We start from the raw sequence: 23,368 nt of genomic DNA on the forward strand, positions 1-23,368 counted from the left end.
ATAACTAAAATAAATATCCATGGCTATATGGCTTTGTACCAGCTTGCTTTAGTCCACTGTATAATTGAGTCCACCTGTTTACCATGACTAATATGACAACTATGGACACTACAGAAAGATACAAATGAAACTCCTGATCAAACACGTATTATGCATACAGTACATAAATATACTTGCACATGCTTACTAAAACAGAAAACATAAGTGTCTGATTAATTGTCTGCATAAGGGATCATTCCTAGACACTTTATGAAAATGTCCAACTACAGTGATGGGAGCTTCACAGGTCTCAGAAGGAACAACAGGGAAGTCTCATTCTTCCCCTCTCCTCTGCTCCCCTGGCCTGGATCGAACCACGGCCCTTGTGTGATGTCATTGCTCTGTGATATCAGATTTGTCCTTACTGGTAGCATCGTGCAGATCCCTCACATTGATTACAGTGAGGTTTCTATTTTTGCTCTCATGTAGGGATTGTACTTTGATGTTAGACCGACGTATCTTGTTACCGCTCTCATATGACTACAAATGACAATAGTTGAAGCCAACATTTGAGCCACATTCTGAGAAGTGTAACAACCCAGCTAACAGAACATGGGTCTCTGCTGTTTTACACAGCAGAGGTGAGATTGTAAAGAGGCTCTATTGCGAAGGTAGGGCTTCTTATGAGCCCAAATGATGTGCTAACCAATTCACACAAAGTACATGATTTTCATAGTGAGGACATCTCATTAAAATAAATATGTTGCCTTTTGAACACTTTTATAGAAGGGACAACATTTCAAAACAGAGACAAAGGCAATATGAAACTCTGGACAAGGTCAAAGAAAGTTGATTGTTCAATGACAAAGCAATCTGAACATAGCAGGCTCCTACGTGAAGTTCTGGTGTTTGAGAACCTTTACAATAGTCATAGCTAATGCTACGGTATATATGAAATATGGGAAGAATCAAGGTCTATTCTGTATTGCACATAAATACATTGTAAGTTGAGAGAAATACTTATTCAAGTTTGCATAAATGTTAACAAATATATTCCCAGCACAGTATAAATCAACTGTTTAAGCTACATGGATAAAGTTCAAATGATGCCTATGCAGACAAAAATAAAAACCTAAAAAGACAGCATAACCACGATGACAACAGCACAGTATAGGTATTTCCATCTCCAGCTTAACCATCCACCAACAAGTATAGTGTTTCTATGTTTTTTTTTAGGCCACATTAAGGGTAGAGGGGAATCGAACTTCACTAGCAGGGTGGTCCGTCTGGGAGTGCTCCTTAGGTTTGCTTCTTCACGATCTGGCCTGCAGTCAAATGAGTGAGCAGCAGCAGTTTGTTGGGAACCCTCCTGCAAAGACAGCCTAACCCCTCTATCATCCCTACAGAGTAGTTAGAAGATGCTTCTAACCACTGATACAGGGTCAGATAGCTTTCATCCCCCTAATGGTTAGGATTGGGGATCTGGTAATCCTCGATCTGTGGTTAAGGGAAACAACTCCTACCTCTTGCCATCTCCATGGCATCCCAGGCTCAGAGGCACACTGGGGCATCTAGTGCTCAGAGACAGTCAGCTTGGCCTGGCCTTTGTTTGTGTGGGAGCAAGGGGCTGGATTATGGTCAGTGTGCTGAATGGACTAAGCTCTGGTCAGCTAACTTTACAGTGGGTTGGCTGGCTGGGGCTCAGCATCCGCTTCGACAGCCAGATACAGAGGGATCCGAAATCAACTTGACCACCCTGCTAGTGAAGTCTATAGGTCCTTCTAGTGAAGCCTCAGGTTATGGAGGGAGGGAGACCAAAGAGCTTAGAGACATGAAGGGTAAAGGAGCACATCAGGGGCAGTGAAGTGCCACCTAAGACAAACAAGCACGTTTCCCTCTTCCATTGAGTGTACAAAACATTGGAAACACCTGCGCTTTCCATGACAGACTGACCAGGTGAAAGCAATGACCCCTTATTGACGTCACCTTGTTAAATCCACTTCAAATCAGTGTAGATGAAGGGGAGGAGACGGGTTAAAGAAGGATTTCTTTAAGCCTCGAGACAATTGAGAGATGGATTGTGTATGTGTGCCATTCAGAAGGTGAATGTGCAAGACAAAATATTTAAGTGCCTTTGAACGGGGTATGGTAGTAGGTGCCAGGCGCACCGGTTTGAGTGTGTTAAGAACTGCAACGCTGCTGGGGTTTTCACGCTCAACAGTTTCCTGTGTGTATCAAGAACGGTCTACCACCAAAAGGACATCAAGCCAATCTGAACAACTGTGGAAAGCATTGGAGTCAACATGGGCCAGCATCCCTGTGGAACACTTGCAGAGTCCATGCCCCGGCGAATTGAGGCTGTTCTGAGGGCAAAAGGGGGTACAACTCAGTATTAGGAAGGTGTTTCTAATGTTTTGTACACTCAGTACAGTATTAAACAGAGGCTTTCTCCAATCATCTTCACTATAGCTCTGAAATGGTTAGCTTCACATTTCACCTCAGGATTGTAATGTGGCACAGCATACGAGGGCTGGGCTCTTTAAAATCACTCACTTTTCATGTACATAAAAAAATAGGGGTGGGTGACAACACGTGGAAAACATCCATGAAAACACCACAGTACATCTGAACTTCAACAACTGATAGACAGATAATCGAAAAAGGCAGCAGTGTATTTATGATTTTTATAGATCTATGAAAAGATTATTCCTGAATCTAGACAGAAGGCTTTAGCAGTAAAACTAGAGATTTTGTTTTGTTTTTGTCCTTGAAGGCACACAAACTACTATGCAAGTATAATCAAGTGTGCAAAAAAAGCTTATTTAAGAGTAAGAATGAGAAAAATAGTTTGTATTTCACTTGAGGGAGGATCATAGTAGGAATCCATGCCAGAGTATCGGGCAGAAAAAGATGTGCTTTACAACCAATGCAAATGAGTCTGCGATTTCTATTGGCACTTGGTTAACGTTAGTGCAGACGCAGACCCCTTGCACGTGCCATTCAGTTCACACCTGCAGTCTCACATCTGTAGGGCATTTCTGCTGTGATTTGGGTTGGGTCATTTTTGCAGGGGGAGGGTAGAGGGCTCAGAGGACAGTGTGACTCCAGAGTTAGTGTGGTGAGTGACACAGAGAAAACCCTTCTCAGAGTGAGTGGTCTGGTCTGGCTAGATCAATCAATTGACCAACCAACCCTCCCACAGAGAAGTCACACATTAAAAAATATATCACACTCTTTAAAATGGTAGACATTGAAAAGTCTCTCCCTTCTGTTCCCCCAAAAACACCTCTCCGTTTTAAAGCGCAGCGGTACAGCCATTATCCAGGGTTCCTCTTACCCAGTCCGGTCTCTTCATCACCCCTCCTCTTCACTCCTCCTCTCATCTGGGACCTAGTTAATGGGGGCCTGTGGGTTGACGATGACCTGGATGACAAAGTCCTTCTGGATCTTGGTGTCCTGCAGGCGGGTCTTGTCCGTGAGCAGCTTGCCCGAGAAGAACCAGCGCTGGTGGGCCGTGTCGATGTCCTCCTGGGCCTGCAGCTGCTTCTTCAGCTGCCCGATGGGGTCGGCCATGCTGGCGCTAAGGCGCAGGTCCTTGCCCGTGGAAAGGCGCACCTTGAGCTGGAACTCCTTCTTGGGGGCAGCGGTGGGCTCGGGGCTGTCACTGGGGTCCTCATCGCTGCGCTCGGAGATCAGGTTGACTGGAGGGGCCAGGCAGTAGACGGGCAACTGGTAGCGGTTACCCAGCTCGTCATAACACTCCGTTAGGGACCCTGGAACACACAAAGGAAAAACATGTTTGGTTGTTAAATGTGGTATTTCACAACTGCACAGGAAGTTGTCATGAATCAAAGAAACAATCTGATTTTATTATCAGGTTAACAGTTGTCCAAACAGAGCATGGTGTAATATCGCCATTGTTCCAAACCAAATGTACCGACAGTCTATTCAGGTTCCTCCTGTAACTCAGTTGGTAGAGCATTGCGCTTCCAACGCCATGGTTGTGGGTTCGATTCCCACGAGGGGCCAGTATGAAAAATGTATGCACTCACTAACTGTAAGTCGCTCTGGATAAGAGCGTCTGCTAAATGACTAAAATCTAAAATCAAACGTGCCCCCAGGTATCATAGCTTCCCCCAGATCACAGTTCTGCAGTGTAATACTGGCTCCTTCACCATGGCATGAACCAGGTCTTGTCTGTGGTACTCACCGTGAGGCAGTGTGATGCTGGCTCCATCCACTATGGCCTGGGCCAGCTCGTGGTCGTTGCACTCCAGGGCCACAGTGGCCGCCTTCAGGGCGTCCCATATCTCCTTGCGTCCCTCGAAGGCCGGGGCCGTGTCCCAGAACTCATCCCTCTTACTGCGGAGCTGGCCCTCCGTCATGGGGTAGTCACTCTTCCACTTGTGCTTGTCCTTCTTGAGAGGCTCATTGCGACCTGCAGGGAGGAACAACAAAAATTACATTGTTATAAGGTGTATACTGTATTATTTAAAGGAATGTTTTTTACCCATGATCAACCTATAGACTATGTGCCACAATATTGTTACACAGTTTGCATTGAAACAGGTAGAGTTTAAGTCACTTACTCAGGCAATATACAGTATACTGGGTTGCATCCCATATAGGCTTGGGTGGTATACCGTATACACTGGGGTGGGGGGGGGGGGGGCATTGTGTGCACCGACGGTAATACCGTATACCCCGATACGGTACAGGAACAGTATGAAAATCTGCATACCGCCCAACCCTTGTGCCGATACCCATTATAGCCTACACATTACCAGGGTTTTTTCTGGATCAAAAGCGGCTTAGGTGGTGGGCGTGGCAGGGGGCGTGGCTGAATTTAACAACAGAAAATCCAGCAATTCTACAAATTTCTCCATGGAGCTGAGAGAAATGTTTGCAGTTTTAAAGCTAATTTCCTCTAATTCTATGCATTTTGCCATGGTTAATGCAGTGTTATTTTGCTCAAATAATCTATACTGTTAAATTTATTGTTTACAGAATGTTCTATTCTCCCTGACTGTCTAGCTTTTATTCTGGTGATTGTAACATGCAGACCACACCACTCGCGATACACGCACGAGCGATGCAAAATACATTTACACATACATGTTTTTCAATCATTTCATCCAAACTGCTCATGCGCATCTGCATAGCCAGGCACTAAAATAGAACTTGGTTCTATTGTTGATGCTTGACGCGCTGCAAGTCTTGCCTCTCCCATCTCCTCATTAGTTTTTAGGAGCAGATACCCACGTGGGTGATTGAAAGATGGACTGAGGTCCACACTCCAGTCCAGTTGGTGGTGGTAATGCACCTTAAAGTTGGTTGCCAACCGCCATATAACATCCAAGGAAGAAGAAGAAGACTGAAGGAGAGATTACTAGAAACAAGGTTTACCCTTTTATCTGTGGATTAATTGTCAGAGTAGAGGACCTTGTGCATTTCAGGTAAAATAACAACCCAATGTTTATATCCCAGGACAAATTAGCTACCAACAGCAAGCTAGCTAGCTAAATTGCATGAATGTTTCATGCATTTCAACCTGTCCCAAATTAAGTTGGTTCAGAGTACGTTTTGATATTTCAACCTGCGTGTCCTGATCGCATATGGATGGACAAAATCAACATGGTGCAATAGCGCACGCCCGGTCTAGTCATCATGTTAGTTCTCAAAGATTAGATTTTTAAAAATATATAGATTATCTTTTCTACATACCCTCATCGGTTTTAGTCGTTTTAAGTTCACACTGAAAGAGTTTTTCCATCCCGAAAACTGGGATTGTTTCTTTTTGCATTTACACGGTTTAGACTTATGCGACCCAAGAAAGCGCTTAGGCGGCCCACTCAAGGATTTCAATGGCAGAAAAATCTGGTTACACAATACAGTTAAGTCAAAGACACTATAGTATGAAGATAGGCAGAAACTGCTTCTCCAATAGAAATCCCTGATCACACTTGAAGGCGATGTCATGGTGACGTCGGCTAGTTAAGCTCATACGCAGAAACACATCACCGGGTCTAATGGTGCAGGCCGTCAAATCAAAGGCACTCCTTCGATATAAAGTTGTTTTTGACTAAAATCACAACGTGTCAGTTTGTCACTTTCACAAGGTTGGAGTAATAACATGTTCAACTACTTAAGACGTTGGCTTGAATCCAGGTTTTGCATTTAGATTTTGAGAAAATGAACAACTAAGGAAGAATATGTCTCTTCTCTCATTGACTTCTCCAACCCCAAACCCCGGCCTGGTCTGCTTGGTATGTTTTGCAAGAATTCTCGGAAGTCTCATAATGTTGCCCCTCTGGGTTTATAAACTCTGTGGTTAAGTTATACATACTTGTTTTCAACAACTCCCAAAGTTAGATCCCAGGCAAGGGCATCCACATGTAATAAACATGTTAACATCTGGGTATGGGGGCATGGTGTACTTTGCACATCGCTGGCTATATAAATCTAGCACCTGATAGGGAATGTCTGCTGCATACAGTGCATTTGGAAAGTATTCAGACCCATTCACTTTTTCCAAATGTTGTTACGTTACAGCCTTCTTCTGAAATTGATTAAATTATCTACATACAATACCCCATAATGAAAAAGCAAAAACAGGTTTAGACATTTTTGCAAATTTAATAAAAATAAACAGAAATAACATTTACGTCATTTAGCAGACGCTCTTATCCAAATAGGTGCATTCACCTTATAGCCAGTGGGATAACCACTTTACAATGTATTTTTTTTTTTTTTTGGGGGGGGGGTGGAAGGATTACTTTATCCTATCCCAGGTATTCCTTAAAGAGGTGGGGTTTCAAATGTCTCCGGAAGGTGGTGAGTGACTCCGCTGTCCTGGCGTCGTGAGGGAGCTTGTTCCACCATTGGGGTGCCAGAGCAGCGAACAGTTTTGACTGGGCTGAGCGGGAACTATGCTTCCGCAGAGGTAGGGGAGCCAGCAGGCCAGAGGTGGATGAATGCAGTGCCCTCGTTTGGGTGTAGGGACTGATCCGAGCCTGAAGGTACGGAGGTGCCGTTCCCCTCACAGCTCCGTAGGCAAGCACCATGGTCTTGTAGCAGCAAATAACCTTATTTACATAAGTATTCAGACCCTTTGCTATGAGACTCAATTGAGCTCAGGTGCATTCTGTTTCCATTGATCATCCTTGAGATGTTTCTACAACTTGATTGGAGTCCACCTGTGGTAAATTCAATTGATTGGACATGATCTGGAAAGGCACACACCTGTCTATATAAGGTCCCACAGTTGACAGTGCATGTCAGAGCAAAAACTAAGCCATGAAGTCAAAGGAATTGTCCGTAGCGCTCCGAGACAGGACTGTGTCGAGGCACAGATCTGGGGAAGGGTCCCAAAACATTTCTGCAGCATTGAAGATCCAAGAACACAGTGGCCTCCATCATTCTTAAATGAAAGAAGTTGGGAACCACCAAGACTCTTCCTAGAACTGTCCGCCTGGCCAAACTGAGCAATCGGGGGAGAAGAGCATTGGTCAAGGAGGTGACCAAGAACCCGATGGCCACTCTGACAGATCTTCAGAGTTCATCTGTGGAGATGGGAGAACCTTCCAGAAGGGCAACCATCTCTGCAGCACTCCACCAAATCAGGCCTTTATGGTAGATTGTCCAGACCGAAGCCACTCCTCAGTAAAAGGCACGACAGCCCGCTTAGAGTTTGCCAAAAGGCACCTAAAGGACTCTCAGACCATGAGAAACAAGATTATCTGGTCTGATGAAACGATTGAACTCTTTGGCCTGAATGCCAAGCGTCAAGTCTGGAGGAAAGTTGGCACCATCCCTCCAGAGCGCTCAGGACCTCAGACTGGGGCGAAGGTTCACCTTCCAACAGGACAATGACCCTAAGCACACAGCCAAGACAACGCAGGAGTGGCTTCGGGACAAGTCTCTGAATGTCCTTGAGTTGCCCAGCCAGAGCCCGGACTTGAACCCAATCTAACATCTGGAGAGACCTGAAAATAGCTGTCCAGCGACGCTCCCCATCCACCTGACAGAGCTTAAGAGGATCTGCAGAGAAGAATGGGAGAAACTCCCCAAATACAGGCGTGCCAAGCTTGTAACATCATGCTTCAACAAAGTATTGAGTAAAGGGTCTGAATACTTAAGTAAATGTGATCAGTTTTTTATTATTAATACATTTGCAAACAAATCTAAAACCTGTTTTTGCTTTGTCATTATGGGGTATTGTGTGTAGATTGAGGGGGAAAAAACTATTTAATCAAATTTAGAACAAGGCTGTAACGTAACAAAAATGTGGAAAAAGTCATGGGGTCTGAATACTTTCCGAATGCACTATGTCTGGCCTGTCAAGTGTAGACGATTCTGGGAGACATGATAGGCCAAGGGGTGTCCCACATCACTTCTGCAAAGGCCCCAATTCAGACACTTTTACTTCCTCCAACTGCTGGCTGCAAGCGCTTTCTATTCCACATTTTCAAGTAGAATAGACTAGATAGTAGATAGCCTATTACCTAACAAGACTTCAATACCAGCAACCATTCATTTGATGAAGTCATTCATATTTATACAAAAACATTGATTTGAGGCAAGGTGAATAATACCTATTAAAATAATGTTTGAGGGGGCTTAGACAATGGGGGGCAGCCATTACCATGGGCAAAGCTAGAGCAAAAATGTTGTGGTGTCAATGCCTGGTATATCATGACGACATTATAATATGATATTCTATAGCTTCCGTACAATAAGGTCATAATACCATATTGCTTGGTGTACTAGACAAATGAAAACGCTAGAGCCCTTAAAACTGCCCTACAAAGATACTCTGGAAGCTGATCCATATTACGTTGCTCTGGCTATGCCACAGCCTGCCTTTGCAGCGTTAGTTAATCCATGGAGACTAATACACCTATAGCTATAATCCATTACTCGTCATCATCATAACAAAGTCATACCCTCTCTGCCAGAATCCGGGCAGCCAGGTGAGCCATAAAACACAGACCAGAGCAATCTAGGCTCTGTACATTTGCATGACAGCGCAAAGGAGGCATTCCGAGCATACATTGGAGTTGTTTGGACAATAACAGAGTGCCTGAATATTTCCCTTTCTGTGCCATTCCCGGTCCAGATTATATACACAGTGCAACAGAAGTTGCAACACACTAAATATGGGAGTTGTGCATTCCTATTCTCCAAACGTCTCACTTGGCACTGATACAACAGTTAATAAGACATGTACGGATTGTTTGGGCCTGCCCGTCTGGAGAAGTTATCCCTACATTGCCAGTGACCCCCCCCAAAACATATAATTAGAGCATGCAGACAGTACTGCACATGTACATCTGAAACATTTGCCATGCTTAGCATTGAATTAGCACTGCACACCTAATCGGGGCAGCCTTCCCAGGAAAACACTTTTCAGCATCTGTGTTAAAGTGGTCCTTCACCACCAGCCTGGCCCAGCACACAGTGCCTCTAAAATGCATCCTGGCTGTGTCTCTACCACATAACCTAAGAGAGGGCTTAATTGGACGCAGGCAGACAGCTGACAAGAAGCTCTCAGAATGGCATAGAGAGGAGGGTCCCGGTCTCCCAGGACATGGTGCCAAACTGAGCAGCTGAGTTTTAAAGTCGGCACCGGAGTGCGACGTCGGCTCAGTCTGTCGCAGGTACTAAACAGGTCTAACCCAAGTTAGCTAGCAACCGAGCAAGCATTTAAAAGGTTCAAAGGAGGGAGAATGCTGAGCCGGCGATTGTGGTCCTAAAATGACTAGTCAGAGGTCTCTCTGGTCTTCATTGTCAAGCAGGCTAAGCAACAAAGACAGTTGCCAAGTATCTAAAAGGTCGCCTTTCCTCCAAACAAATTATTTATAGTGCAGGCAGCTTACAAGGAGTAACTAATCGGGAGGACACACTGTATGATTTGTAGGGAGTGCAGTGTAACGTTGGGTCTTCCTACTAGCACTCAGGTATAGTGGTGGACGAGTCTACGAGAGCTGTTGGATCAGGCAGCACACAGGTGTGTGCAACACTATATGACGTTGTAAGGGACACAATACATGTTCAACTCCACATACAGGCTAAGTCTTGGGAAAATGGACGAAGACTTTCCAGTCATCATTTACAGTGCCTTCAGAAAGTATTTACGCCCCTTGACTGACTTTTTCCACATTTTGTTGTGCTACAGCCTGAATTTAACATGTATCAAATTGAGATTTTTGGTCACTGGCCTACACATGTCAAAGTGGAGTCAATAAGTATTCAACCCTTTCGTTATAGCAAGCCTAAATAAGTTCACAAGTAACAATTTGCTTAACAAGTCACATAAGTGGCATGGACACACGGTCTGCAATAATAGTGTTTAACATATTTTAATGACTACCTCATCTCTGTACCCTACATATATAATTATTTGTAAGTGAATTGGTATGTTATGCAGATCACATGTACCATCCTCCTCCCTTACCTCTTCAAAGAAAATCCCACAGGCCTCTACATTATGGACAAGGTATGTGTATGAAAACCATTATCAAAACAGTTTTTCCATTCACATTTACCACAAAAACCAAGGTATGAATACTGTTGGGTGCATGTTTTGTTAATCATCTGTATAATGACAATTGTTTGGACTCACAGACTTCACCCTCCCTACACCTCTGATGAATATAACAGGAAACCTGTTCGATCCCCATGCACTGTAAAATCATTCTGGCTATGGATACGGAGAACATCAACGCCAGAGGTTATACACACCAGAGGATATACCCATTGGACTTGGGGCTCTGCTGGGAGTTTACCTCATATATATATATATAATTTTTTTTATTCTGCTTTGCTACTAAAATGATAAACACTGACAACTAAAATTGTGTTATGCGTATTATTATTAATTAATAACAACAATAATAGGGGGGTAGTTCAAAAATGAACCCCAAAAGGTTGTTCAAAAGGTTATTTGAGGATCAATTAAAAGGGGTTCTTTGAAGAACCCTTTTAAAGTGTTCTTCGAACTTACAGGGGTTCCCCCACAGTTTCAATTTGAAGAATCCCTAAAGGATACTCCAGGAACCTTTTATTTTTAGAGTGTACAGAGATACAGGCGTCCTTCCTAACTCAGTTGCCGGAGAGGAAGAGAACCACACAGGGATTTCACCATGAGGCCAATGGTGACTTTAAAACAGTTGCAGAGTTTAATGGCTGTGATAGGAGACAACTGAGGATGGAGCAACATTGTAGTTACTCCACAATACTAACCTAATTGACAGAGTGAAAAGGAGGAAGCCTGTACAGAATAAAATATATTCCAAAACATGCATCCTGTTTGCAACAAGGCACTAAAGTATACCTGAAATTTGCTCAGTGCAGATGTTGTGTTTTTTTTGGGAACATCAGTTATGGGTATGCTTGTAATCATTAAAAGGACTGGGGAGCTTTTCAGTAGAAAAAATAGAAAAAAAAGCTAAGCACAAGCAAAATCCTAGCGGAAAACCTGGTTCAGTCCGCTTTCCATCAGACACTGGGAGATTTCAGCAGGAAAGTCTACACTGGAGTTGCTTACACAGAAGACAGGGAATGTTCCCGAGTGGCCGAGTTACAATTTTGACTTAAATCTACTTGAAAATCTATGGCAAGACTTAAATGGTTGTCTAGCAATGATCAACAACCAATTTGACAGTGCTTGGAGAATTTTGAAAATAATAAATGGGCAAATACTATACAATCCAGGTGTGCAAAGCTCTTAGAGACTTACCCAGAAAGACTAATATCTGTAATCACTGCCAAAGGTGATTCTAACATGTATTAACTCACGGGTGTGAATTAGATATTTCTGTATTTCATTTTTCAAAAATTTGCAAAAATGCCTAAACTTGTTTTCACTTTGGCATTATGGGATAGTGTGTGTAGATGGGCGAGGTAAAATAAAACAATTGTATCCATTTTGAATTCAGGCTGTAAATGTGAAACAAGTCAAGAGGTATGAATACTTTCTGAAGGAACTTTAGCCTAGACTAGGACTCTGGAAAAAATGAATAGGCTAGGCTAATGTGTAGTCTTAATTACCAGTTTTTAACATCAGATTTGGCAACACAATCTAGCAAATAGTTTGGAAATGTTTTACGGCCTATTTGCAGGTGTGCAGATATTGCAGAGAAGGCCAGGGAGTATCTCCTCTCTAACCCATCGTGAATCAATGTTGCCACAGCATTGGAGAAACATTGCAGCCACATGATGCAATAGCAGGGTGTGCTCCTCATGTGGGGCTTGTAAAAGTTGTAAAAAGTTGTTAAATGGGTTGAAGTTATGAAGGGGTAGATAACACCACACTGGGGAGTTGGTAAAATGCATTTTACAGACATTATTGCATTAAAGAACATTACTTTTCATATTGTTTCAGGACATGAAGAAATAGCCCACCGCTACAGGCTGTCAGAAAGCATAATCTTGAGTGCAAATTAAGTTACAAGCATAGCTCCTCCCCTCCCTTGATACTAATAAATACAGGGATTTCTGTGCCTAGAGGCCTACAGCCTGCTTTCACCTCTGCAATGTCAACATTGAAGTAGGCCAATTTCAGCCGTGAACCAACAGAGCTGAAAAGCATATCCGCAAGACTAGGAAGTATCCCTTTCATATACAGTACTGCCATGTAGGAATACATTCTATTAAAGTCAAAACTAGGTTTGGGCCAAGACTGTGGAGACGTTCCATGTAATTTCAGCAAGCCATGACACAGACCATCTCAGATTGTTCTGAAATTGTTTCTGTAGTTAGAAACAGGTAAGATTGGCATTACCGAAACATTATTTTGTTGAAATTTAATTTGATCTAAGATCAAAGAAACCACTACTAAAGGACACCAATAAGAAGAAGAGACCTGCTTGGGCCAAGAAAGACGAGCAATGGACATTAGACCGGTGGAAATCTGTCTTTTGGTCTGATGAGTCCAAATTTCAGATTTTTGGTTCCAACCGATGTGTCTTTGTGAGACGCAGAGTAGGTGAACGGATGATCTCCGCATGTGTGGTTCCCACCATGAAGCATGGAGGTGGTGGTGTGGGGGTGCTTTGCTGGTGACGCTGTCAGTGATTTATTTAGAATTTAAAAGGCACACTTAACCAGCATGGCTACCACAGCATTCTGCAGCGATACGCCATCCCATCTGGTTTGCGTTTAGTGGGACTATCATTTGTTTTTCAACAAGATAATGACCCAAAAAACACCTCCAGGCTGTGTAAGGGCTATTTGACCAAGAAGGAGAGTGATGGAGTGCTGCATCAGATGACCAGGCCTCCACAACACCCGACCTCAACCCAATTGAGAAGGTTTGGGATGAGTTGGACTGCAGATTGAAGGAGAAGCGGCCAACAAGTGCTCAGCATATGTGGGAACTCCTTCAAGACTGTTGGAAAAGCATTCCTCATGATGCTGGTTGAGAGAATGCCAAGAGTGTGCAAAACCGTCTTCAAGGCAAAGGGTGGCTACTTTGAAGAATCTCAAATATAACATTTTGATTTGTTTAAGAGCTTTTTGGTTACCACATGATTTCATGTGTGTTATTTCATAGTTTTGATGTCTTCACTATTATTCTACAATGTAGAAAATAGTACAAATAAAGAAAAACCCTTGAATGAGTAAGTGTCCAAACTTTTGACTGGTACTGTAGTACCCAACATCCGATTTGGACCAAACTTTAACCTACTAATGAGTAAGACATGAGGAATCCCAAATAAGTTGTCAAAAGCCACCCACAGCCTATGCAAATTCCAATCTCTGGGGAAGTAGATAAAAGGGCCTCATTGACAAAATCCCAAAGTCTCCCTTTAATTGTGTTATGTTTGAGCAAAAAAACACAGCATTAGCCATGGCAAAATGCATAGTATTGCAGGAAATTAGTTTTAAAACTGCAAATGTTTCTCTCAACATGGCAGAATATGTATAACCGCAGGAAATTTGCTTTAAAACTGCAAACATGCATCTCAAGTCCATGGAGAAGTGTAGAATTGCAGAAAAGTGCCTTAAAAATGCCTCTACACCGCGAAGTCTGATGTCTTGTAGATAGTTTCTACAACAGTTCCTGTCTTCCCGACGGTAAGGGAGTGAACAGCTCGTGGCTGGGGTGTGTGGGGACTTAATGATGCTTCGGGACTTCCTCAGGCAACGTTTCAAGTAGATGTCCTGGATGGGTAGAAACACAGCCCGAGTGATATACTGGTCATCTTCACCACCTGCTGCAGGGCCTTGCAGTCGTGGACGGAGCAATTCCAGTACCAGGCTATGATGCAACTGATCAAGATGCTCTCGATGGTGCAGTGGTAGTATTTGGAGAGGACCCGAGGTGGCATGACAAATTTCTTCAGCCGCCTTAGGAAGTAGAGGTGCTGTTGCACCCTCTTGACAAGAGTGGTGGTGTTGGTCCATGGTCTGTGATGTAGATGCAGAGGAACTTAAAACTACCGCAGTCCCGTTGATGTGGATCGAGGTGTGTTCCCTCCTCTGCTTCCTGAAGTCAACAATCAAGTATTTTGTTCTGCTGACGTTGGGGGAAGAGGTTGCTGTCCCACAAAGCCAGTTCGATTACATCCTCCCTATAGACTGACTCGTTGTTGGTCATCAGGCTTACAATCGTGGTTTCTTCAGCAAACTTGATGGAGTTGGTGTCGTGCAAAGCCACGCAGTCGTGGGTGAACAGGGAGTACAGCAGAGGGCAGAGGACAATAGTGTTGCATGCTGAGCTGTAGTCAATGAACAGCATTCTCACATAGGTGTTCATCTTGTCCAGATGTGTTAGGGCTGTGTGAATAGCGATGGAAATGGCATCTTCTGTGGATCTGTTGAAGCAGTAGGCAAATTGAAGTGGGTCCAGTGTGCCCGGCATGCTGACCTTGATGCAGGCCATGACCAGCCTCCCGAAGCACTTCATGATGACAGGGGTGCATGTGCAGGGCAATAGTCATTTGTGAGATTTCAGAGTTCCTCACATCAGCCTCGAAGCGCAAAAGCGTCTGGTCATCCGGAGGAGCGAGAGCCTTCCTGGATGGCTCGGTATCGTCTGCCTTAAAGCGAGCAGAGAATGTGTTAAGCTCGTCTGGGAGGGAGGCGTCAGTGGGCATCACACAGCTGGATTTGCCTTTGTGGTGCCGTGATAGCCTGTAGTCCTTGCCACATGCATCACGAGTCTGAGTTGTCGAACATCGATTCAAGTTTGAGTTTGTATTGTCTTTTTGCGTGCCTAAAGGATTTGCAGAGCTCGTACCTGCTTGCCTTGTACGCACCGCGCACCACCGAGTCATCAGGGTGAATCCTGGTGAACGCTGGATTGAATCCAGGTGAACGATCCCTTTTTGATGTCACTTGTTAAATCCACTTCAAAACCAGTGTAGCTGAAGGGGAGGAGACCAGACAAATAATATTTTTTAAGCCTTGGGACATGGATTGTGTATGTGTGCCATTCAGAAGGTGAATGGGCAAGAAAATATTTTAGTGCCTTTGAACAGGGTATGGTAGGTGCCAGGCGCACCGGTTTGAGTTTGTCAATAATTGCAATGCTGCTGGGTTTTTCAGGCTTAACAGTTACCCGTGTGTATCAAGAATTGTCCACCACCCAAAGGACATCCAGCCAACTTGACACAACAGTGGGAAGCATTGGAATCAACATGGGCCAGCATCCAGTCCATGCCCCGTCAAATTGAGGCTGTTCTGGGGGCAGCAATTCAACATTAGGAAGGTATTCCTAATGTTTTGTACCCTCAATGTATATTCCACAATGTTGATGGATGAGTCCTGGGTGGATCAATCTTCGGACATATTCTTTTTTTTATTAATTTTTTTATATTCCAATCAGTATTCTTAAAACAGGTGTAGCCTAGTTGTGTTGGTAGCTATTTATAGAGCTATTGGTTGGTAGAGAGATAAGAGGAAGTAACTCATGTTGTTCCCATTTGTGCCCTGCAAGATGGGGGAAGGGAAATGAACCATTTCTCCTACAGTTTCTTGGTCACAGTCCATAGAGCCCCACAGTGGAGGTGTCATAATACCCATTAAATTTAGCGGTCAAACAGGGAAATGGTTCCAATCGTTTTTCCACCATTATTTTTCACCCATATGGAAGTTTTAGAACCACTTAAAATAAGGGATGCGTTTCATGTAGGCTTACCCTGGCGTGACGTTTTGATAACAATGTAAATCTTCTCAGACAAGGTGACTTATCAATGTATTAGGCTATATTTACTCTCAGATTCAAAGTAGACATCATGGGCCCCGTGTAGCTCAGTTGGTAGAGCATGGCGCTTGCAACGGCAGGGTTGTGGGTTCGATTCCCACGGGGGGCCAGTATGAAGAAGAAGAAAAAATATGTATACACTCACTAACTGTAAGTCGCTCTGGATAAGAGCGTCTGCTAAATGACTAAAATGTAATTGCAAGACTACAAATCCCTGCAAGCTCCTGCACGTAATCTCTAGCTGACACCTTTGCTTTATTAATTACTAAACGTAGCTAACATTAGATGGTTAATCCAGAGTTTCTTACCTTTGCCTCAATTCGGCAGTCTTGTCCAGATCATCAAGGCATTTGTAGTTCTTTATAATAGCCATATTAGCAACTAATTAGTATGTCATTTTTGGGGGGTAAATACAGTTGAATATATTAACAAGTCACCTTGCCCTAGAGAGACTTACAAGGTTAGCAAAACGTCACGCCAGGGTAAGCCTACACGAAACACAGCCCTTATTTTAACTAAGTGTTTCTAAAATCCCCTATGGGAAAAATGAATTTTGGAAAAACGATCAGAACCATTTCCTTGTTTGACCGCTAGGTTTTATGGGAATTCTGACTCTTGTGGTACTATTGGATACACTTGAGAACCTAAGGAGGAAATCCTATTGGCCAGTATTATTGCACTGGGGAGTGCATTGTAGTGCCATACCCATGTAATTAGTATCCGGTAAACATTTACTATGCAATGTGATGAACTAGGTTTGTATTCGATGCACTCAGACAACCAAACGAATACTCGTTAATTTACCTCCACGTTTTCGGTGTGTCCTTCCACCGCTCCTCGATGAACCGTGGCCCTGTGTGTCCTCGCGTTCTCTCCCAACACATCCTCCCATGATTATTATCAGTTGGCTAACTATGTCGGGGCCCCATCATTAGCCAACTGCTAGCTGGTTGCAAAACAAATAGATATAGATCCACTGTACAAAATTAACGAGGTCAAGTTGCTTCTCTTGATAGAACAATCCACAAAGTAACGTTGGAGGGAATGTGCTAACAACTAGCTAGCAAGCACGGAAGTGCTAGCTAGCGTGCTAACATGCTAGATAGTAAGTTAGCTATCTCCGTTTAATTATTGTTTGATGTGATCCAACGTTCCAAAATGAGTAGTGACGTGCAGAATGGCTAGCAAGCTAAATTTGATAAATATAATCTAATGTCAACAATAATGGATTATATTAGTTAAACACTAGATATTCCTCTATAAATATAAATGTAGACAAGTTAGCGTGCTAGCTATCTTTGTAGCCAACAATGAAGCAATTTACTAGCAAGCTCACTGCCAGGCGTCGCTGCCCGAGACAGTTAGCAAGCTAGCTAGCTAAAATTAGTAAGCAAACTTTTATGCACTCGCGTCCACGTAAATATTCTAAACAGATATCTAGCTAACTTAGATAATACGTTTCATTGTGGATATGGCTCTCAGTTTAACGCCGTGGAGAATTTCAAACCTTTCTCATTTTTCTCAGTCTGGTTTTAAATCCCCCTACCCTTTCTGGTGCAGAGTGCAACACTAACTTTTTACGCCTGCGCGTGCTCAAGTGGGGTGGGGGTCAAATTATTGTACGTCACGACTACAGGGAGCACCTTTCGAACAATTGAAAGTCCTCAACCTTGCTCCAAATGAACTGCCAAATGATTAGCCAAATAATAAATACAATGGAAGATTTCCAACATACAAAGTTGTCTTTGGAATATGCATATGGAAACTTCCACAACAAACAGATTATGTATTATTTGGTTAGTAAAATATCTAGCTACAGCTGTATTACACTGCAAAAATGGAATTGCACCTTTATGCATGGGGTTCAAAATCATATGATATAACGTTTTTTGTGACCCTGCTCTCAGGGTAACCACAAGAACTTTCCACGCATGCTCACTTCAGTTTGAACCAAGGCTGTTCACGATGGCTGCGGATAGTGCCTTGCTAGTGGGCTTGGTAGAAGAATTCGTTTTGGGACAACAGGACCGCAAGGCTGTAGACACCGCAACAGGTAGCTGCCAAACGTATTCCAGCCACCTTTCTCTCGGATACGGTTTTTGAGATAAAAATCAAAGAATGATACATAAATCGCGCGTGACTGATGTCTGGCAAGGATGCTAGCTAGCAGCAAGCTATCACAACTCTAAGCTACATCCTGTGTTCAACCGCACGCTATAGAAATCACCGACAAAAAATATGGTGTACCTGTAGCTTTCAATTTATTCAACGTGGCAATCAATGTCTCTTAATTCAAGGGAATGTATTGACCGCTGTTCTTGGCCATGACCTGCATGGTGTTAGCTATTCAGCAGATCTGACCAGCTTGCTACAGCTGCACTAGGGTCGGACAGAATTTCTTTGTATATTAAGACAGCGGATCCAGCGCAATAAGGCTCGGAAAATGTACCTCAATCCAGGGATGAAAAATGCATTGTACTCCGAATTGTCCTATTATCCCAACTTTTACACACAATAGATTGAACGACTGCTAAAAAAACAAACAGGAGTTCAATCTTCTCGGTGTAATATTTGGGATAATGGGACAATTCGGAGTACAGTACATTTTTCATCCCTGTATTGAGGTACATCTTCCGAGCCATATCTCACACAGGCTCCGTTGTATCTTAATATACACAGGAATTCTCTCCGACCCTAGTGCAGCTCTAAACAAGTTTCTTTCGCAACACATTAGACTCTGGACCTACTTTCCATACCCCTAAAGTGTCTGCATGATATATCCTACTGACCACTTGTCATTTCCTCTTGTTAAATAAATGCACTTTCACGTTTTAATGTCACATGCACAAGTACAGTGAAATGCCCTTCATTTTCTTTGCATTAGAACTCAAGGCTGGACAGTTTACTATACTGCAGTTGGTTGAAGCCTTGGGGTAATGTATACAATCATCATTATTGTCCAAGTCACTATCAATGTCATCAACTTCAATGTCATGCAGTTCTAGCCTCCACTAACAAGCTGACCATCCTGTCTCTGTGAAGTTTGCATCTGACCAGCTCCCAACCCCAGACCCGAGCCCGTGGTGTCCAGCTCCTCTCCAGTGTCCTACAGGAGTGCCATGGAGACCTTACAGAGAGAGAAGGTAGTCAACACTATAACACCTCTTTGGCATCATAACCCATCTTTGGCATTTGCTTAGTGGGTGCTATATGTCCTGTCAATAGGTCATTTATTATCTTCTCCTTTTTGTTTTGTCCTAAGTGGAAGTCCTTATAGTGTTTTATGAGAACAGACTGAAGGACCACTATGTCATCACACCACATGTCATACAGGGGCTGAAAGCGCTGGTAAGTCTCAAGCTTAGTAACCTCTGTCATGTTACATTTCACAAGAATATTAGAGAAATGTGAATTTTGTCCCATCAAAAGTGAACTGAGAGATAGATGTGTTATCTTGCCTATCCCTGACCAACATCTTGAAATATCCTCTCAGACCAAATGCTCAGTGTTGCCGCCTGGGTCTGCAGTGTCCATTCTGAAATCACTATTCCAGGACGTCCATGTGCAGGTGAGCACACCCAACCTGCCCTGTCAAGTGTAAATTCTCCTAAATAATGAGCATACAGAAGTTATTAAGGGGTTAATAAGCCCATATGTTTCTCATACTGCCACTGCAACACCCTGACCCTGTTTATCTGCTTTCTTTGTCTGTGTCACTACAGTCCCTGATGCTGGCGGAGCGGTCATGTGTTTACAACATCCTCGTCCAGCTTATGGAATCCAGAGAGTCAGGTAAGAGCCGAGGTAGAGTGGTAGCTATATTGGAGAAATCCTCAGGTCATAGAGATCCTTGTCGAGAGTGATACAGCTTTGAAATAAATATTCTGTATGTTACTTATTGGAATGTTGTTACATTGATTGACTACTTTTCCTATCCCACAGAGCTGAAGGGCCTGGGTGCAGACTTTGTCTTTGGGTTTGTCCAGTCAGTGGATGGGGAGAGGGACCCACGCAACCTTCTCCAGGCCTTCCATATTGCTAGGAAAATCCTCCATGAAGGCTATGATCTTGGTGAGAACACACGCGTGCGCTCGCACATTGTTGTGCAGCTGTTGTTATTCCAAACTTTTGAAATGTGTTTTATGTACCTTTTTAGTTGTACATGTTGTCATCTTGTTTTTCATTGTTGCCCAGGTTTGCTGGGCATTGCGTGAACTTGTAACACATCCAACTGGAAGCACTGTGAATTATTTCATATGATGATTGCTAATTTTTCTCTATTGCGTGACAACATTTTGGTGCAACCAAATCATGGGCTGGTGCCACCAACTGAAAATGTTAGTTAGGCCAGTGCCGCCAGCAGGGAAAGATAGTCTGGAGCCCTACACACACACACACACACACTGCTAGTCCAGAGGACCGGTTTAAGCCCCGTTTTATGTAGACCAGTAGTTGGGTTGAGATTTAATACATGCATTATTATCATGACCTTTAAGTATATTTTATCTTAACATGTATTATTTAATGATTCCTCAATCCTGTCAGTATTATCCTGTCTGTGTTTTATTTCAGGTAAATTCACAGAGGAGCTGTTTGAAGTGACATCATGCTATTTCCCTATAGACTTCAGCCCTGTAAGTGTTTGTTTGCGCTGCTGCGGTGGACTTACACCAGCCAGCAGACAATGCTGATGTGAGACTATGTCCTGTGTGCTCTGATACCTGAGCCATGTGACACTGACTAGCATCTGGCAGAGGATTGTAGGAAATGGTTAACCCCAGAGTTAAAATACTGACAGACAGCTTGTGTACTGTTTTATGTGATTCATGTTGATGGACATTGAGGCCATTTGGAATATACACTGCTCAAAAAAATTAAGGGAACACTTAAACAACACAATGTAACTCCAAGTCAATCACACTTCTGTGAAATCAAACTGTCCACTTAGGAAGCAACACTGATTGACAATACATTTCACATGCTGTTGTGCAAATGGAATAGACAACAGGTGGAAATTATAGGCAATTCGCAAGACACCCCCAATAAAGGACTGGTTTTGCAGGTGGTGACCACAGACCACTTCTCAGTTCCTATGCTTCCTGGCTGATGTTTTGGTGACTTTTGAATGCTGGCGGAGCTTTCACTCTAGTGGTAGCATGAGACGGAGTCTACAACCCACACAAGTGACTCAGGTAGTGCAGCTCATCCAGGATGGCACATCAATGCGAGCTGTGGCAAGAAGGTTTGCTGTGTCTGTCAGCGTAGTGTCCAGAGCATGGAGGCGCTACCAGGAGACAGGCCAGTACATCAGGAGACATGGAGGAGGCCGTAGGAGGGCAACAACCCAGCAGCAGGACCGCTACCTCCGCCTTTGTGCAAGGAGGAGCAGGAGGAGCACTGCCAGAGCCCTGTAAAATGACCTCCAGCAGGCCACAAATGTGCATGTGTCTGCTCAAACGGTCAGAAACAGACTCCATGAGGGTGGTATGAGGGCCCAACGTCCACAGGTGGGGGTTGTGCTTACAGCCCAACACCGTGCAGGACGTTTGGCATTTGCCAGAGAACACCAAGATTGGCAAATTCGCCACTGGCGCCCTGTGCTCTTCACAGATGAAAGCAGGTTCACACTGAGCACGTGACAGACGTGACAGAGTCTGGAGACGCCGTGGAGAACGTTCTGCTGCCTGCAACATCCTCCAGCATGACCGGTTTGGCGGTGGTTCAGTCATGGTGTGGGGTGGTATTTCTTTGGGGGGCCGCACAGCCCTCCATGTGCTCGCCAGAGGTAGCCTGACTGCCATTAGGTACCGAGATGAGATCCTCAGACCCCTTGTGAGACCATATGCTGGTGCGGTTGGCCCTGGGTTCCTCCTAATGCAAGACAATGCTAGACCTCATGTGGCTGGAGTGTGTCAGCAGTTCCTGCAAGAGGAAGGCATTGATGCTATGGACTGGCCCGCCCGTTCCCCAGACCTGAATCCAATTGAGCACATCTGGGACATCATGTCTCGCTCCATCCACCAACGCCACGTTGCACCACAGACTGTCCAGGAGTTGGTGGATGCTTTAGTCCAGGTCTGGGAGGAGATCCCTCAGGAGACCATCCGCCACCTCATCAGGAGCATACCCAGACGTTGTAGGGGGGTCATACAGGCACGTGGAGGCCACACACACTACTGAGCCTCATTTTGACTTGTTTTAAGAACATTACATCAAAGTTGGATCAGCCTGTAGTGTGGTTTTCCACTTTAATTTTGAGGGTGACTCCAAATCCAGACCTCCATGGGTTGATGAATTTGATTTCCATTGATAATTTTTGTGTGATTTTGTTGTCAGCACATTCAACTATGCAAAGAAAAAAGTATTTCATAAGATTATTTCATTCATTCAGATCTAGGATGTGTTGTTTAAGCGTTCCCTTTATTTTTTTGAGCAGTGTACTAGAACCGTTTTTGATTAACATTAATTTGATGAGCATTTACAGCAGTAGGGAGGGTCATTCGATGACTTGGACGTTTGTTCATTGAATGAAAACATTTCATTCTATTTCTATGGGTTGACCGCCATCTAACTCCATGACTGTCTCTGTGTGTGTCCCCCACCCAGCCACCCAATGACCCCCATGGCATCACCCAGGAGGAGCTGGTACTGGCCCTGAGGGCCGTGCTCACTGGAACACCACGCTTTGCAGAGGTGGGGGAGACATACTGTACTGCACACTACACATACAGCAGGGGTAGACAAGAGAACAATACACAATGCATAGTCTCCTCCCACATCCACCATGTCTGGCAAACAAGACTACACAATGCATAGCCTTTTAGGACGTTAGAGGACATCAGAGATGGTCTTTGTGTATGGTTGTATGTTTGTGAGAGATAAAGTGAACAAGTGAAAGAGTTAGGGGGTGTGGGTGCATCTGTAATCCAATTTTATTGTTCCCATACACAGTTTACAGCAGGTATAAAAGGTGCAGCGAAATGCTTATGTGCTAGCTCCCTCAACAAGACAGTACATTAATCAATATTAACAATGAAATATTAATGTAAAAAATGACAAGTATTAGAAGAGGTAGTATGCATAGTAACAATGGACTGTATTTACACTCTACGAATATAAAGTGGGTGGTGACTTATGCAGTAGAATAAATAGTATATTACATTTACATTTTAGTCATTT

At 43.7% G+C, this 23,368-nt stretch overlaps 2 protein-coding genes across 2 annotated transcripts in view; one reads left to right on the forward strand and one right to left on the reverse strand.

Annotated features, from left to right (window-relative positions):
- Positions 1 to 2,742: 2,742 nt before the first annotated feature.
- Positions 2,743 to 17,757, reverse strand: LOC311100821 (ubiquitin domain-containing protein 1-like). The gene is made up of 4 exons (XM_084141791.1): positions 17,697 to 17,757; positions 16,994 to 17,135; positions 4,190 to 4,417; positions 2,743 to 3,752 (listed from the first exon to the last, which is right to left on the reverse strand). Exons 2-4 carry the CDS (start codon positions 17,079 to 17,081, stop codon positions 3,370 to 3,372), a joined length of 699 nt encoding a protein of 232 aa, XP_083997917.1. The 5' UTR covers positions 17,082 to 17,135; positions 17,697 to 17,757; the 3' UTR covers positions 2,743 to 3,369.
- Positions 17,758 to 18,137: 380 nt separating this feature from the next.
- Positions 18,138 to 23,368, forward strand: part of LOC311100673 (MMS19 nucleotide excision repair protein homolog) — a 29,620-nt gene continuing 24,389 nt past the window's right edge. The window contains exons 1-9 of the mRNA XM_084141612.1: positions 18,138 to 18,242; positions 19,074 to 19,122; positions 19,232 to 19,332; positions 19,452 to 19,537; positions 19,683 to 19,757; positions 19,912 to 19,981; positions 20,132 to 20,260; positions 20,762 to 20,823; positions 22,796 to 22,882. Coding sequence (XP_083997738.1) covers positions 18,155 to 18,242; positions 19,074 to 19,122; positions 19,232 to 19,332; positions 19,452 to 19,537; positions 19,683 to 19,757; positions 19,912 to 19,981; positions 20,132 to 20,260; positions 20,762 to 20,823; positions 22,796 to 22,882 — 747 coding nt within the window. The 5' untranslated portion in view covers positions 18,138 to 18,154. The remainder of the gene's footprint in view (positions 18,243 to 19,073; positions 19,123 to 19,231; positions 19,333 to 19,451; positions 19,538 to 19,682; positions 19,758 to 19,911; positions 19,982 to 20,131; positions 20,261 to 20,761; positions 20,824 to 22,795; positions 22,883 to 23,368) is intronic.

This window comes from Coregonus lavaretus (assembly GCF_964263955.1).
Source record: "Coregonus lavaretus genome assembly, chromosome: 25".
Lineage (NCBI taxonomy): Eukaryota > Metazoa > Chordata > Actinopteri > Salmoniformes > Salmonidae > Coregonus > Coregonus lavaretus.

Coding starts and splice junctions, on each gene's coding strand:
- LOC311100821 (XM_084141791.1), bottom strand. CDS start 17,081: ATGGGAGGATGTGTTGGGAGAGAACGCGAGGACACACAGGGCCACGGT. Junction 4,418..16,993: donor GACACACCGAAAACGTGGAG/GTAAATTAACGA, acceptor TCCTCCCTGCAG/GTCGCAATGAGCCTCTCAAG. Junction 3,753..4,189: donor CAGCATCACACTGCCTCACG/GTGAGTACCACA, acceptor TGTGTGTTCCAG/GGTCCCTAACGGAGTGTTAT.